This window comes from Acomys minous (genome assembly GCF_964271855.1).
Source record: "Acomys minous genome assembly, chromosome: 8".
NCBI lineage: Eukaryota > Metazoa > Chordata > Mammalia > Rodentia > Muridae > Acomys > Acomys minous.
In genome coordinates, this window is record NC_140489.1 from 74,975,925 (window position 1) to 74,992,869 (window position 16,945).

The 16,945-nt window shown below is 35.4% G+C and overlaps 1 protein-coding gene across 7 annotated transcripts in view; it reads right to left on the bottom strand.

Moving 5' to 3' along the window:
• Positions 1-16,945, bottom strand: part of DGKB (diacylglycerol kinase beta) — a 693,335-nt gene that overhangs the window by 380,134 nt on the left and 296,256 nt on the right. For all 7 annotated transcript variants that reach the window (XM_084791209.1, XM_084791212.1, XM_084791211.1 and 4 more), the window contains one exon: positions 12,516-12,676. In XM_084791209.1, the coding sequence (XP_084647335.1) occupies positions 12,516-12,676 (161 nt within the window). The remainder of the gene's footprint in view (positions 1-12,515; positions 12,677-16,945) is intronic.

Genomic DNA, 16,945 nt, shown 5'->3' on the forward strand with positions numbered 1-16,945 from the left:
ACACCTGGGCCCAAATCTGCCTACCATAATGTTCTACTTGTAGGTTTCTAGGACCCTCTGGATCCTTCTACTTTGCCATTTTCCCATGCTTCTCTCATATAGAGTCTCACTAGGATGTATGCTTGGATTTTGAAGTCTTCATTTTCCAGCCTCCATGTGCTACCCTAGGCCTAGAATGTACTCAGCCTTTGAGACTTACTGCTGAATGTGCTTAGCCTTTCTAGTTATTTCTGAACTCTGGACGACTGGTTCAACTCAGCTGCTCTATCTCCAAACGTCTCTACAAGCTGACTGATTCAAACTGGCTTTCTTTGGGTTCTGACTGAATTACTCTGCTTAGAAAAATTGCCTTTGAACTTCATGAACTGAACTGCAATCCACTGAACAGCGCTGAACTGCATTGAACTGTACTGTATTCCTGAACTTCTACTGATTTCTTGTACTGTACTGTCTCCCTCATTGTACTGTCTCTCACTTTCTCTGCACTGCTCTTAAGTAGGTTGTCTTGTGAGAGTTGGGAGTACCCTATCTCTGACTCATTCTGTCAAATCTTTCTTATTTGTCACTTTGTCCCTCAATGAGATGTCATTGTTTGGGATTAAAGGTGTGTATTAAATTCCGGACAGGGGGATTAAGATTGTATATTCCAGCCAGAAAGATTAAAGGTACTAAGGGCATGTCTGTATTCCAGGTGGATCACACAGACCTAAATCTTTGGATGTGACCCTTTTCCAGAGCAGCCACTTTGCTGGAATAAGTCCCCGTATAGGCATAAAGACTGTAAGAACCAGAAAGTTGGGGAGTTTGTTGTGAGATTTTTTTCTGATAGTAATACCAGAAGATGGATCCATAAAGTCTCACTAACATGGTTGCTCAAATGTCCGCTGAACAAGAGCCGTCACATTGTACTTGCTAAAGTGAGGTCCCAGACCTTGAGACCTCAACCCTGCTCAAAGAACTACAAGCATCTGAAGAAAATTGGGAATGGGAGAGGTGGTGGAAGAGCACACCAATTGCTTGTCAGTGCCACATAGTCAGTCCTGAGAATGCACATAAAAGTAACATCATATGGACTCAGTGGGCTATATTTACAAATATATGTGAATATATGCAGGTAAAAACAAAGAAAACAGGCCACGTATTTGCAGAAGAGCAAGAAAGGGTATATGGGAGAGTTTGGGTGGAGGAGGGAGGAAGAAATGTTATAATAATATTATTATAATATAATATTGTAATTATAATCTGAAAAATAAAAAGATGAACAAATGTAAAATAATAATTGCAAAAAGCAGCTAACCAAACAAACAAATAAACAGAAAACCCGAACAAAATGTGTCCTGGAATGGAGGCACCAGAGGATTGCAGAAGCCACTTCTCATCCATGCTGCAGCAAATTAGTGATGTAATAAGAGCTTTTAGTGACTATTTTACATACAGAAACTATCTGGGAATAAAGAGTTCTTTCTCAGAAATGATGCCCAGTTCTTTCTTTTCAGTTCATTTATATTGAAACTTGCATTTGATATATTACACCTTGCCCAAACATATTAAATATATTCACCAGGACATTTTCATGTTAGTCACAGGTCAGGAACTCTTACCAATAATAAAAGTAAAAGACAAACTTTGCATGACTAGAAAATTTAGGTGAAAGTAACTTTTAAAATATATTTAATCCAAACCAGGTGTAGTGGTGGCGTATGCCTTTAATTTCCAGACTCATGAGGCAGAGGCAGGAAGATCATTGAGTTTAAGGATACCCTGGCCTACATTGTGAGTTCAAGGACAGCCAGAACTACATAGTGAGGTCATGTCTTGAAAACAAAACAAAACAAAACAAAAAACCACATATATGTATATGTTATATATTACATTTATTTCATTTATATTAAGACATAGCATTTTCAAGTGGAAAATAACACATTTGAAAAATATTAACAATACGTTGTTTAATGAAAGAACATTTCTTTTGCCAACTTGCTAATAAAGTAAAAAGAGAATTCTGTTTCATTCTCTGATTAATGACTTATTTAATTTGGAGGATAATGTTCTATTATTGCTTGTCCTCTTCTGAAAGGAACAGTACAAATTTATACTTTAGTGTATAGTTAACAGCAGCTCAGTAGAAAATACATTACTGATAAAGATTTCCTGAATATACTTATCTACCAAATAGTTACATGTTGCCTAATCATTAAAACAGAAAAAGTGAAACTTTTGAAAATAGTTCAGTTAAATTTGCAAAAGTTATATGTAAAATAAATTGATTGATATATAACCAGCAAGTAGTTGATATTAAGGTTGATTTTTGTGATTGACAATGTGCTAAATTAAATAAAATGCTCATAAGAAAAACAACCTGTTTCATAAGACAAATTCCTACTAAAATCCCACAACAAAAAATGGGAGTTGTCTTTCTCAGGATAGTGAAATCATTTCATAGCACTACAACATGACTATCATTAAATTTCTTGTTACTGTAAATTGGGATTTTGAATATTGTTTTCTGTAACAAATATTGTAGAAAGACAGAATCTTACAGTTTTTGTTTCACTAGTATTATTAACCTTAGATTTTTAGTTTCTCAAGTGCTAAGTTCAAATGTATTTATGTTTTACATAAAATTATCATTAGGGTCTTGCAAGATGGTTCATCAGTTAAAGATACTGGCCTCTAAACTTGATTACCTGATTTAGATCCTTGAACCTACATTATAAGAGGATTGAAGTGAAACCTCTGAACTGTCATCTGACATCTATACATGTTGCAATTTCACATGTGCAAACATAAACACAAAATAAATTAATGTATTAATTTTAAGTTATTAATTGTTTCAAATTATTATCAAATTACAATTGAATTATTAAAAGTATCTTCTTACCCATGGAACTTGACCAAGAAATAAATGTAAGAAACGCAAGATAGTTGCAATTTAATAATTATTTGTGAGATCACATGTTTTTGAGTCCTATTGATCATACCCTGGAACTTTTGCACATACCAGGAAAGTGCTTTCCCATGGAGCTACTATGTATTCACAATAAAGACATAGAAGAGAGATGAGCAGGGAGAACAATTAGATTAAAAATGATCAAGTTCAGAGGACAATTTTATTGGCTTTCAGACAAAACCAAATATTTTTGCTTTTTAAATGAGTCAGTGACCACTACTAAATTTCTACAGAAAGATATCTCCATGACATTGTCAGGAATACTGAATGCTATAAGAGGAAGCTGAAAACTGAAGACATTCTGATCAGTAAGGGCTCCACTAACTCAGAATTTATGCCTGTGAAAATTATGTAGTCATATTTTTTCCTACACTGGCAGAATAAGAGGCTCTTAGTGACTGACTAAGGCAGAAGGACATTAAATCATAGCCATGAAAATATCTATTTGATAGGACATTCGGGTGGTAATATACATGGTGTAGTAAAAGTCCACTTGTCTTTGTCAGATTTTTCCTAGTCTTGGCGAATACTTCCACAATGACTTCAGGAGGACTAATATGGATAGTGGTTTCCTTTTTGTGTTGGGTTTCCACCCCCCACACTCCCTGTTTTACTATGTGTGAATGAAACAAATGCATTCTGAAAATGTTATACAAGACAGGAAGACCATTATAGAAATCCCGTTTTTGCCTGTCTCTGCTCACTATGTGCTGACTTTTATTTTGTAGAGAGTCCAAGTTTGAACTTTCTACTATGATTTACCAGCAGCTACAAAATGAATATGCAGTGCAGGGAAACCAAATTGGTCTAACACAGTCTTCAAGAGCACTATTTCATGACTGTGTCTCTAATTATATCAGTGAGCCAAAACAAGTTTACATTTATCTTAGTTAATAATTTTTTGTAGACATGATAAATGGACTTTCCTCACTGGCATCAGAGATCTAGAAGATAGGAGATAATCCATAGTTCTTAATCACACACACACACACACACACACACACACACACACACACACACACACATAAACACACACACACACACAAACACATACACACACACACACACACTAAGTTGCAAAGATAGCCACTGCTACACTTAGTAAGAAATAGATTAACTAAAATCTTTCATTATATTAACGTTTATAATAATGAGAAGACAACCCTTTGTTACTATTGCTAATGCAGTCTCTATCTAAATGAGTCAAATTTTATTTTCAACCAATAACGTTGAAAGATAATACCAATGTTCTAAAAATTCACTTAAAAATTCATAATACAGTATTCTGATTATAGAAAGGTACACTAGTTGCTATCAATTGTCCTAAAATTTAATGTATTTATTTTCAGGATGCTAAAGATGCTTAATAATAATTTAGCATTAAATAAAATATAATATAAATACACTGAGAGTTAAGGTGAAGTGGTGAACTAAATGATCCCTAGGGATAATGATCAATATGTATCTCTTCTTGCCACATATGCAAAAAATTCTGAATATAATATTTACCTTAACTAGAATTCATATTTTTCTTAATCCAGGTTTATTTTTGTATTGTCTGTAATATTAACTGGAGACTTATAGTAAACCCATACAAAATGCTGGGATAATTAGTAAATAAAATCAATAATTAAATACTAGGAAAAACTAAACACAGAATTACAGATTTTATAATGCTATATTGAGCATACAGTCAGAAGACAAATATTTATCAGTCTCCTTTATGAAATGTCTAACTTTATAATATACTGAAAATAATTTTGCTCATTAACTTCTCTTTCCCTAATATGTAAAATAAAATCTTCCTATTATACTATGATGTGTGTAGGTTGTGAAAAATGCACTATAGTAGAGACTAAATATAATACCTAAAAACATTTCAAATTGTTTTTCATGAAGCAGCTACTATTAAATTGGTATCAATGTTTATATAGCACAGAAAGTATGGGAGCTCTTTTCCTTTGTGTGTCTGTTTGTGGTTAGAAGAATGAATGCATTTGCACAGGCAATTACCATAGAATATGGATTTTAAAGTGCCTACATCCACAGGTATTTTCTGTTCTTTTGAAACCAGTGTTTAATCAGAAATTGGCCTCCCAGCTCAAAGCCTCAAGGGATGACATTACAAAGTAGATATGGTTTTATTGTGGGCTATAGAATTCATAGCTATCAGCACAACTGGAATATAGGAAACAAAAAATTAAAGAACTAGTAGATTTAACATCTTTGGAGCACCTAATGTCTAATCCCTGATGGAAAATAGGTCAGGTGAGATGAATCTTAAGGAATAAATGGAAAGATGGCACAATTGAAATACAAGAATTTGTTATTGTTGATCCATGACAGCATAGCGTAGGTGAACTCACTGTGAAATGTATCAATAAAACAAGAGAAGACACCATGGAGTAGAAGAATATCAGGCTGATGGACCAAGCACCCAGCTTTGTTATTTTCTATCACAGCAGCTTGAATATTTGAATTGAGAAGTCGGCTCATTTGAAACACCCTTGGTTATTGTTTTGTCTACCAGAAAGTCTACAGTGGTAGGAACTGGGTTAGTTAGTCACTCTCTCCTCTTCTCTCTCCAGTGTTTAAAGTCACTAGCAGCATAGAACTGCCCATGTCCCCAACCAAATACAACAGAGGTGTTGTTTGTGTGAATGAAAGATTCAGCCCAGCAGTGATTATAAACTCTAGGCAACTAAAACAGTATCAAATGCCAAATACAGAAGAATCATGTTAACAGCAGGCAAGGATGAAGATGAGGGTAAAAGTTATCATCTCATCTCGATGAGAATCTAATTGTTGTGGTGTGGGCTTAGCAGCATGGAAGCATATTTGATTCATATTATGAAAGATATATATTTATGGCCTCACCATAATTTTAAATTACAATAACAGTAAGAAACAAACATTCATTTATTTACACATTCCCGTGGGGTGAGTGTTACTTTTGTTAACATCCCATTACATGTTAGGGCTTTTAAAGCATAACACCAGAGACTAAATAAAATCATGGAAACTTGATTGCCACTGATGTCTCTGTTGTCATTTTTAGTAGGAGCTTTAGACATACCTTATTTAATCCTTATCATGGCCTTCAGGTGGCTTCTGCTATGTTTTCATTCTCAAAATAAGAGGAGATGGAGAGTTTACATATGACAAATTGATTTTCTCATTTAAATTAGCTTCTGTAACATCTTTTGGATTCAGAAGCATTTAGCTTGCTGTCAATGAGACATCTCTATCTCTATCTGTACCTGTATATCTGGCAGCCTCAGTCTGTGCTCTTCCCCTGTGCTTCAGAGTTTGAGAAATAAGGATAATGGCTTAGAGAATATTCACATTTAAAAATCTAAAAAATATTAACAAATTGTTTTCTACAAACTAATTTTAATTTATAGGCTTATCAAACAATATGAAGGTGGCCATTTTTAATCATAGAGATAATTTATAATTAATCTTTTTAATTCTCAAAATATTAAAGGCAAACTATGATAACCCATTGTATAACATTGCTTTTCATTGCTAATTAAAACTATTTTCATATGTTTCATTATAACTACTTTCTATTTTCTCAGATTGGGCCTGTATTTCCATTACACCCATGGTTGTTTTTAAACTTCCTAATGCTCTGACCCTGTAGTACAGTTCTTTGTGTTTTGTTGTCCCCAACTATAAAATTATTTTTGTTGTTACTTCATAACTCTATTTTTGTTACTGTTCTGAGTCATAATGTAAAATCAGATACTCAGAATTTCTGACATGTGAATCCTGTGAAACGGTTGTTTGACCCCAAACGAGTCAGGACCAACAGGTTGAAAACTTCTGTCTTAGATCCTTTATCAAGTTATCAGTTTGGTTTTTATATTTTCAGGTACCTTAATCTGTACCAGAGCCTGGCCAGGAGCTTGCCATCACCCCAATTAACTTCCGTGAGTACATGTCATGATATCTGTTATTACATTATCATTTTTAGGTAGAGGTATTGTTTAAAGATTTATTTATTCTATTTTACCTTATGCATATGATTGCCTTGACTGCAATTGCGTATGTTGCATGAAGGTCTGAAGAAGAAGATGACAAATACTTTGGAACTGTAGTTGTGAGCCACCATACAGGTGCTGGGAACTGAACCCAAGTCCTCTGTAAAGAGCAACATGTGCTTTCAACCAAAAAGGTAGATATCTAGGACCTTTCATTTTCTGATTATATGAGACTGTATGTTTTACCTTACTAATCTCATGTTCACTAATGATGAAATATTTTTGAGGCATTTACTTTATGCTTTACAAATACTTTTTAAATGAGGAAAATAATGAAAAAACAATCTATCTCCCCTTTCACCATTTGAGACTTTCACCTTCCCTCAGACATATTTCTCCTACATGAGTGCCAGCTACCTACCTGATGTGTATAATGAATGAACATGAAAATGGAATAGCTCCATACCTAATTTATAGTGCACATGATCAGGGAGATGGAATAGCTACAACCTAATGTATACTACACATGAAAAGGGAGATGAAATACAAATTCATTTATATTCAAATCACAGTTTTGCCACACTTTTTACTATGTCCTTCCTCTTATCCAGTGATTTTGAATTTTAGCGTATGCTAAATATAAGACTCTGTATGCATTTGGTATATTTCTTATTTAGTTTCTCTTTCTACTAATTCCTATTTATCTAGTTTTATCACAGTATAATAGCTACAGTTACTTAGTAGTATTTAGCATGTGACAAGGACATTGACCATTGTAGGTACATTATTAGAGAAAATTACAATGGCATTCATCCAATTACAAACTACAGTTAATTAAAAGGACCACAAATCCCATTACAATTCTCAGTAGCAATGACCCAAATGTGTAAATTTTCTGGAACACTGTATCTTGTGATAACATTAAATATTTTCATAAAATAAGATATATTATAATTATTAAGGGCTTACTTTATAACTTTACACTGTTCTTCCTCATTCATCCAGGCTACTTTCTTATTAAAAGTAAAGCATGGTATGCTATAATTTAGCTTTTATTTATTACTATGTATAATAAATACAATAAATGTTAATATGAAAGTATTATTTCTAAATAAAAGTGCCTGCCCAATGGTCTTTACCATATCTTTTTTCTAGATATATTTGAATTGATACACATTTACTATAATTGCATATCACCTTAAAATAACAAAGCACATGTCTTTTTTCAAATGACTCACCTCTAAATGTGTTAATTTTCTACCAGTGTGAATTAAAATAATGGTATAAAAATCATTCATTCTTTTAGAATTATATTTGGATGGCTGCCACAATTCCATAGTGAAGTTAATGCTAGCAATAATTTGTATGTGATGTAACATGTTTTGCATGTATTTATTGCAATAATTTTTAGTGATAAAAGTTAATATCCATAACTTTTCTTCAAATTAAATAACTATGACAACTCTGTTTAATTTTCAGTGCAGTAAAACATCAATAATTTGCTGTGATGTCATTGCTTTTACCCTGAGATGCTGGAGAATTGATCATAGGGCCATGGATTACTAGCTTTGCTGATTTATTTGTCTCCTTTTCATTTACATCCATAGGTGAATTTCTTTTAGTGGTCATTATATTTCAGATGATGAGTTTTGCTAGCTATGGAAAAGAAATTGTGTAACTCCCTCCTACTGGGCTGCCTCATCCAGCCATGATATGAAGGTTTGTTCCTAGTCTTTTTTTTTTTTTTTAACTTTTTTTTTGGTATGTTTAAACATTTCTTTTTATTTATTTTTTTAGTATTTGTTTTTGTTTTTGTTTTTGTTTTTGTTTTTGTTTTGATACAGGGTTTCTCTGTGTAGCCTTGACTGTCCTGGACTCATTTTGTAGACCAAGTTGGCCTTGAACTCACAGGGATCCTCCTGCCTCTGCCTCCCAAGTGCTGGGATTAAAGGTGTGCGCCACCACACTGGGCTGGCTCCTAGTCTTACTGCATCTTATTATGCTGGGTTCCATTGGGAACACAGGGAAACCTGCTCTTTTCTTCAGGGATACTGAAGATTTTAGCATAGAACTTTACCCCCCAGAGCTCCTTAATTTTGATTGCAGCGTCTTTACATTCTTTTTCTTCTTTTTAAAAATTTTAACTTTCTATACTTTATTCAGATAGCATCCTGAACGTTATCCCCTCCATTGTGTCTTCCCATTCCCATACTAACTCCCTCTTCCATGTTATTCCCCTCCCCTAGGTCTCTGACTGAAGGAGACCTTCTCCTTCATCATATGGCCACAGCATATCAGGTCTCATCTAATTAGCTTTTTCATTCATCTCTGTTCCCTCTGTCTACTCGTTTTTCTAAGCTCCTATCTTTTTACACTTCTTTTTAAATATAGTTATTGTAAGAAAATATCATCTATTCACGAGTCACGAAATTTATGTACATAAGAGGATGCATTATCACTGTGGGTACATTTCAGCAGATCTTGCCATCACACTTGGTTAAAACTTTATACCTATTAATTAATAATTCCTCAAATTATCTCCTCACAACATGCGTAACCACTCTTACACTTCTTCAATTTTTAAGTTTGACAGTTTCATATTCTTCATGTGATTTTCATCTTGCAGTATTTGTTCTTATGGGGCAGGTTTACTTCATCTAGCCAAAAAACATAATGGTAACCAAGTACAAAACACTGATACGTAATGGTAACCAAATACAAAATACTGAAACAATTCAAATTACTGATACTGATATTTCGTTTTTCTTTCTTTTAAAGGCTTATATAATTTCAGTTTTAAAAGGATACGCTATTATGTATTGATTTATCCATTAACGTTGATACTTTTCTATGTCATTAATGTCAATTCAGCACATGTCTACAACTCATGCTGTTCTATTCTCCATGTTAGTAACGAGGCCCATCCCCTACATTGCCGGGATGGCCAGGAGTCAGCGACGAGGTGGCATAGAACCTAGAGTAGAACCAAACATGACTGGCAAAGACCAAAACCAAACACGAAAACAAAAGGAAAAATGAAGAAAAATATAAAATTATTCCTGGTAATATTCTGCTATGCTCATAAATCGGCACCTTGTCCGTTTATCATCAGTGAGGCTTCTGTTGGCAGCGAATGGGAGTGAGTACAGAGACCCACAGCCACACATTATATGGAGAGAGATTCTAAATTCGAGGTTTCCATCAGGTCCCTCCCCTTGGAGGTGGGAAACCCCACAGAAGGCGTCAGAGGGATGGACAACACCAGGAAAACACGCCCATTAAACCAGCTGAGCCGGGCTCATATGGACTCACAGAGACAGAAGCAGGAGGAATTGGGCCTGCATGGGTCTGCACCATGTCCTCTGCATGTATTTTTTGTTTGTTAGCTTGATGTTTTTGTGAGACTCCTAATAGTGAAAGTGGGTGTTTTTCTGACTCTTTTGCCTTATCTTAATCCCCGTTTCCTTCTATTGGGTTGCCTTGTCCAGCCTTGATATGATGGATTTCCCCTTGTCTTATTGTATCTTGTTTTGTCATGTCTGGCTATCATTTTATGGAGACTTGGACTTTTATGAAAAAGAAACAGAGAGGGAGAGGGTCTTGGGGAAATGGAGGGAAGAAAAACTGTGGTTGGGATGTGAAGGAAAAATTTTAAAAACTGGGAGACTTTAAGGGATGTCATAGTTTAAATATTTAACAGGTTTTGTTAATGCAGAGATTTGGTCTTAATCTTTTGTTGTTGGGTACATTTCAGTTATTGATACAATTTCCACAGTGGTTGTAGGTAAGTTCACACATTCTTTTTCACTATTCAGTCTTGTTGGTTCTATGTTTCTAGCAGTTTATCCACTGACTCAACATTATGCAGTTTGTTTGTGCACATTAGTTTATAATAAATAGCCCTTTATGTTTCATATTTCTATGGCATGATGTGTAATATATATTCTGAAATTTATAATATTTTTGCATTCTCACTCGTATGGTAACTAGTGGTTTCAGTAGGTTATATATACATATATGTATAAAATAAATTTTATGTAATATATGTATATAATTATCAAAGAAAAGAAGGTGAGTTCATCATGACAGCAGTGAGGATTGTAAAGTAGATGGCCCATGTTCAAAGAGAGGATGGCATATAGAGAAAGGACTTGATTCAGAAACTAAATCAATATAACAAAGCAGTAATAACAAGCCTTCTTAGCTTGGAATTTTGAACTTTATTTTTGTTTGTTTGTTTTGTTTTGATTTTTCTGGACAGGATTTATCTGTGTAGCCTTGACTGTTCTGGACTTGCTTTGTAGACCAGGCTGGCCTCAAACTCACAGAGATCTGCCTCTCTCTGCCTTCTTGAGTACTGGGATTAAAGGTGTATGTCACCATGCCCATCTTGGTATTTTGAATTTTCTATTTTAAAACTGTTTCTCCTTTATGTTTGTTATTTCTTAGCATATTTTAATATTAGACTGCATTTTCTCTTTAATTTTTATTTTCATGTTCATCTACTGGTTTTGACCTCTTAAAAGTTTAGTGAATATATAGAAATTAATGAACTTTTTCCTAGAATAATTTTCTCCATTTCTGTGAGTAAATTTATTCTTTACATTGCTTTTGGTAGACTGCCTTCTTCATAATATTAATCAAACCAGTCATCAATGTGAATGTCCTTTCTATCTTCTACAATCCTCCATAAATTGTTACTCAATGTCTTAAAGTTTTTATTATATAAGTCTTACACTTCCTTAGTTAAATTTATTATAAGTATTCTTATACGTACATTTGAGGATACTTTGAAGTTATTTCCCTGACTTATTATTTGGTATATTTGCTGGTGTATAGGAAGAATATTGATTTTTATGTGCTAATTTTGTATTCTGATACTTTGCTTAATGTATCAATCATCAGTAAAGTTTTACATGGAGTCTTTGGAGCCTTTTAGATATAGAATGACATCATCTGCAAATAATGATTTTTGTCCTACTTATTTCTCTATCTCTTTCACTTGTGTTACTGTGCTAGTGATATTAATGAACAGGAACAAAGAGAATAAATATCCTTATCATATTCTTGAATTTAGTGACTTGCTGTACTGGACAGTGCACTTAAACCATTAGCCAAAAATAAGCCCTTTCTCCCTTAAGGAGCCTTTTTTTAACCAGTTTTGTCAAAGCAATGAGACACATGAGAATTTTAAAAAGTCATATGCTCTTCACAGTAGCCTGTTATATAAGCTTAGGAGACTGTCAGCTGATTAATGAATAATGAAATTGTAGTATATACATAAGTATGTTTTCCTCCACCATAAAGGATATGAAAACATGCCATTTCCAGGGAAATGGATACAACTGGAGATCATCATATTGAGTAAATAACAGACTCTAGAAGACAAGTATTGCTCATCTTCTCTCATGTGTGTCAAGTGTGGTTCCTAGAATTTTCATAGAAACATACAATTTCATATGAAATGAAAGTAAATGTGAAAGCATCTGTGGGAAGGAAGGAGATGAGCAGGATATAAAAGCAGAATACGAGAGGTTTATCGTTAAAGCACATAATATTAACAAATATAAATATCTTACCACGCCAATGGAAAAGTAATTGTTGATGATGCTGTAAGGCACAGGGTCTCCTTTCTCATCTTTGTCATTGGGTGTGACTTCAAACTTCCACCTGTCCAGCATGATTTCTGTGCTGCTTTCAATGTCTTTTAGGATCTTCATTAGGTTTTCACCTTCATAGCCTAATGAAAAATGTTACAATGTGAAAAAAATATAAACCACCCAAAGGGAGTTACACTTATTTGTGTTTACATGAATTTTTCTGAGCCCTACTAATGCATTATAATGCTAATTTTAATGTACATTAAGAATTAAACAGATGATGAGACCCACAGTCAAATACCTGGTGAAGCATAGGGAGTCTTGTAGAAATGTGGGCTGAAGGATATAAGGACCTAGAGGTGAAAAGAAGGCCACAAGAAGACCAACAGAGCCAACAAAACAGGGCTCAGGGGGCTTGTAAGACTGAATCACCAACCAAGGACCATGTATGAACTGGACCTAAGCCCTCTACATAGACGCAGCCAATGGGCAGCTCAAGTTCCATGTGTGTTCTCTAGTAAGGGAAGTGTGGGTTGGGTAGGGGGCTGTCTCTAAAATGGACTTTGTTGCCTGCTTTTTGATAACTTCTACCTGGTGAGACAGACTTGCCAGGCCACTGAGGAAGAGGATGAGCTCAGTCCTGGAGCGACTAGATGAGATAGCATGGGTGGATAAGGGGAGGGGCTCTCCTATCTGAGGAGTAGGGGAGGGAAGATGGGGGAAGATGGAGCAGGTAGGACTGGGAGGAGAGGAAGGAGGGGGCTACGACCCAGGTGTAAAGTGAATAAATAAATAAATTAAAAAAAAATGAATTGACTAAAATCTTATACTTCCACCAAGATTTCATGATTTGTTTTCATTTGCAACAAATATTTTTTTTTCTTGTGGTATGAATCCTCAGCTTACCTAATTGCCAGCAGCATTTTTTAACACATATCCTTTCACACTTCTGTATCAATAAATGAAAATGTAGTTACTTTTACGTTTCAATTCTAGACTTTCTTTCTAAGCATGCCACATATTGCTGAAGTTGCAAACTGAGTTGTCATGTTAGACTTTCCATCTGTCCCTTATCTTCACGTTTCCTTCTAGTGACAAAGAGAAACTTTAAAGAAAATAAGCTGCTCATTTTCAGCATATTTCATTCAATCTCATAATTTATCTACTTGTAGTACATTACGCTTTTTAGATAGCTAGCTTTATATTTTCAACATTGTTTCAACTCAGCGAACAGTTCTTTTGGAAGGCACCTTTAACACCAAGCATCAGATACCTGAATTACGTACTCTCAGTTCCTGTGCTCAAAAAAATTCTTTCATAGAATAAGTGCACTGCAATCTATTTGTTAGTTTGATTTTATTGCTACCGGCCTCCCTTACCAGATGGCTGAATCCATGCTTAATAGACTAGCTCTAGATGCCCAATGTGCATCCCTCCAATGTTGATTTTATATTATATACTCTTAAATTTATGTGTGAGTGTATACAATTCACTCAGGGCTGTAGACTAACCCAGGGGTGTTATTATTATTTGTGTTTCTTAGCCTCTTTCCATAATAGCTTACTCACTTCCCCAATCACAGATTTGCTCTGAGAGGTAAATGATATAATGCATAAAATGTCCTTACTATATGAATATTAAGCATATGGAATCGATTGTTCCTAAAAGCATATTACTAGTGATGATGATAAAATATTAATAAATATAATGTTTTTGAGCTGAGGCAAGGCAAGGCATACAGATGTGGGCAATGCTACAACACAGGGCAAAAGGTGAGATAAACCAAATTAAAGCACCCATGACTTGTAATTTCACATGCAGAAACTGCTCATCAGCCATGGGGCAGGAGCACACTCAGGTTTAGTTGAACAGAAATGAAGATCACAAAATGTGTTACAGAAGCTGTAGAAACAGAAAGGCTTAGGTGTCCAAGGTACAGGGAATTCAACAACATGTGTGGAAACTGCAGTTTCAGGAAGGATAGCAGACTTGTCCCAAAGTAAAGTACTCAAGCTCAGCACTTTCAACATTAGAGAAGATATGGACCAAAGAAAGGACCAGAAGTTGACGCAAGCAAAGGTATTTGGCACATTGCTCCCACAATATTGGATACTATATTGTGGGGAAGAGCCCTGAGATGATCCAGATCTAGATACCCAGGGACACAGACTCCTATAAAAGGAGTGCAGGACTAGAATTGTGCCAGAGCTGTCACAGGATAAGGTATTCAAGCACAGGAATTGTGTAGAAAAAAATATTGGAGAATATGAACAAGGGATAGAATTTCATGATTCAGTAAATGTTATTGATTAATTTGAAAAGAAACAGAGTGCTTTGTAAAAAAGTCTAAACCTTTGAATTATAGCATAGAATGGGAATAAAGAATTCTATATCAAAGGCATAGGAAATATTTTGATTAAAAGGATGATATTGTCCAAACATAGAGAAATAGATGCCAATAGAGATACAAGAGACTTATAGAAGATGAAATAAGAACTGAAAGAAAACTACCTATGACACTTAATATTAAAACAATAAAAATACAGAATAAAGAAAAGGTTTTGAAAGCTGCAAAAAGATGTCACTTTTTAAAACAGGTCCATAGAGTAATAGCAGATTAAGAACAGAAACTTTTAAAAGCATAAAGAGAGAAACTGTTAAGTATACCCTACAAAACCACCTACTGATAAATGACTTTACATTTAGTAGTAATTCATTGAAAAGATAAAAAACTTAAAAGCTTCTGTAAGGCAAAGGACACTGTAAACAGAACAAAATGGCAGCCTACAGACTGGGAAAAGATCTTCTCCAACCTTATATCTGACAAATGCCGAATATCCAAAATATATATAGAACTCAAGAAATTAAATACCACCAAGCCAAAAACTCCAATTAAAAGTGGGGTATAAAGCTAAACAGATAATTCTCAACAGAGGATTGTCAAATGCCTGAGAAGCACTTAAAGACATCTGAAGGTCCTTTATCATTAGAGAAATGCAAATCAAAATTACTCTGAGAGTCCATCTTACACCCCTCAGAATGGCTAAGATCAAAAACTCAAGTGACAATATGCTTTCAAGGAAGTGGAGAAAAGGGAACACTCGTGCAAACTTGTATAACAACTTTGAAAATCAATCTGTCTCTTTCTCAGAATATTTGGAATAGTGCTACCACAAAAGCCAGCTATACAAATCCTGGGCATATACCTGAAAGGTGCTCCATCATACAAGTACATTTGCTCAACTATATTCACAGCACTTTTATTTATAATAGCCAGAATCTTGAAACAAACTAGATGTCCCTCAACTAAAAAATGGATAAAGAACCTGTGGTATGTGTACACAATGGAATACTACTAAGCTATCAAAAACAAGGAACTCTTGAAATACAGGAAAATTGATGAAACTAAAAAGATCATCCTGAATGAGATAACCCAGTCCCAGTCCCAGTTACCATGCATGGTAAATACTCACTTATAAGTAGATATTAGCACAACAATTTTGTCCTCTGAGAGACTCTACCCATAGGGGGAACAGGGCAGAGACTGAGAATTGCAGCCAGACCCTGGGTAGAGAGCTCGGAGTGGTATTTAAGAGTGTGGGAATGGATTACACAGATGGTTAACGAGCCCTACAAGTAGACCATGACCATTAAGGCTGGCATATATGGACCCACATGGGCCTTTCACAAACTGTTATGCCAACCAAAACAATGCATGGAGTGAACCTAGACCCCTGTTCAGATCTAGCCAATGGAGATCTCTTGCTCCATGGCTGTGGGGGCAGTGGGGACTGCCTATGACATGACCTCTGGTACTCCTGATTTAGTCATTTCCCCTTGGTGTGCAGGTCCTGTGGAAACACAGAGGAAGGGGATACAGACTCTGTGCATGAGCTTATTAGGCTGAGGTCGTATGGTAGGGGAGGAGGTCTCCTTCTGTCAGAGGTCTATGAGAGGAGAATAAGGTGGAAGAGGGAGGGAGGGTGGAAGGGGAAGATAAAAGTGATGGCACAAACATCAGCGTGTGTGGGAAGCCGCGCTCACATTCGCCATTACAAGATGGCGCTGACGTCCTGTGTCCCATGCTGACAAACAACTAATCTGTGCATGTGCGAAGGGATTTTCCACTCGTTGTGCTCTGTCTCTCCTGTGGCATCATCTCGCCCGATGAGCAACAGCCAATCAGGGACTGACATGTCCTAAGCGGAGGACAGTTTCCTATATAAGGGAGGGGTTTCTGCTGTTTGCTCTCTCTGTCTCCGTTTTTCGTGTTGTAAGCTTATACTCTTCCTCTCAAGAGGCATTAAAGCTTTACTGCAGAAGGATCCTGTTTGTGTGTGCAGCGTCGTTCTTGCTGACGAGACGGTAACGCTAGCCACATATGGTGCCGAAACCCGGGAAGACCACAC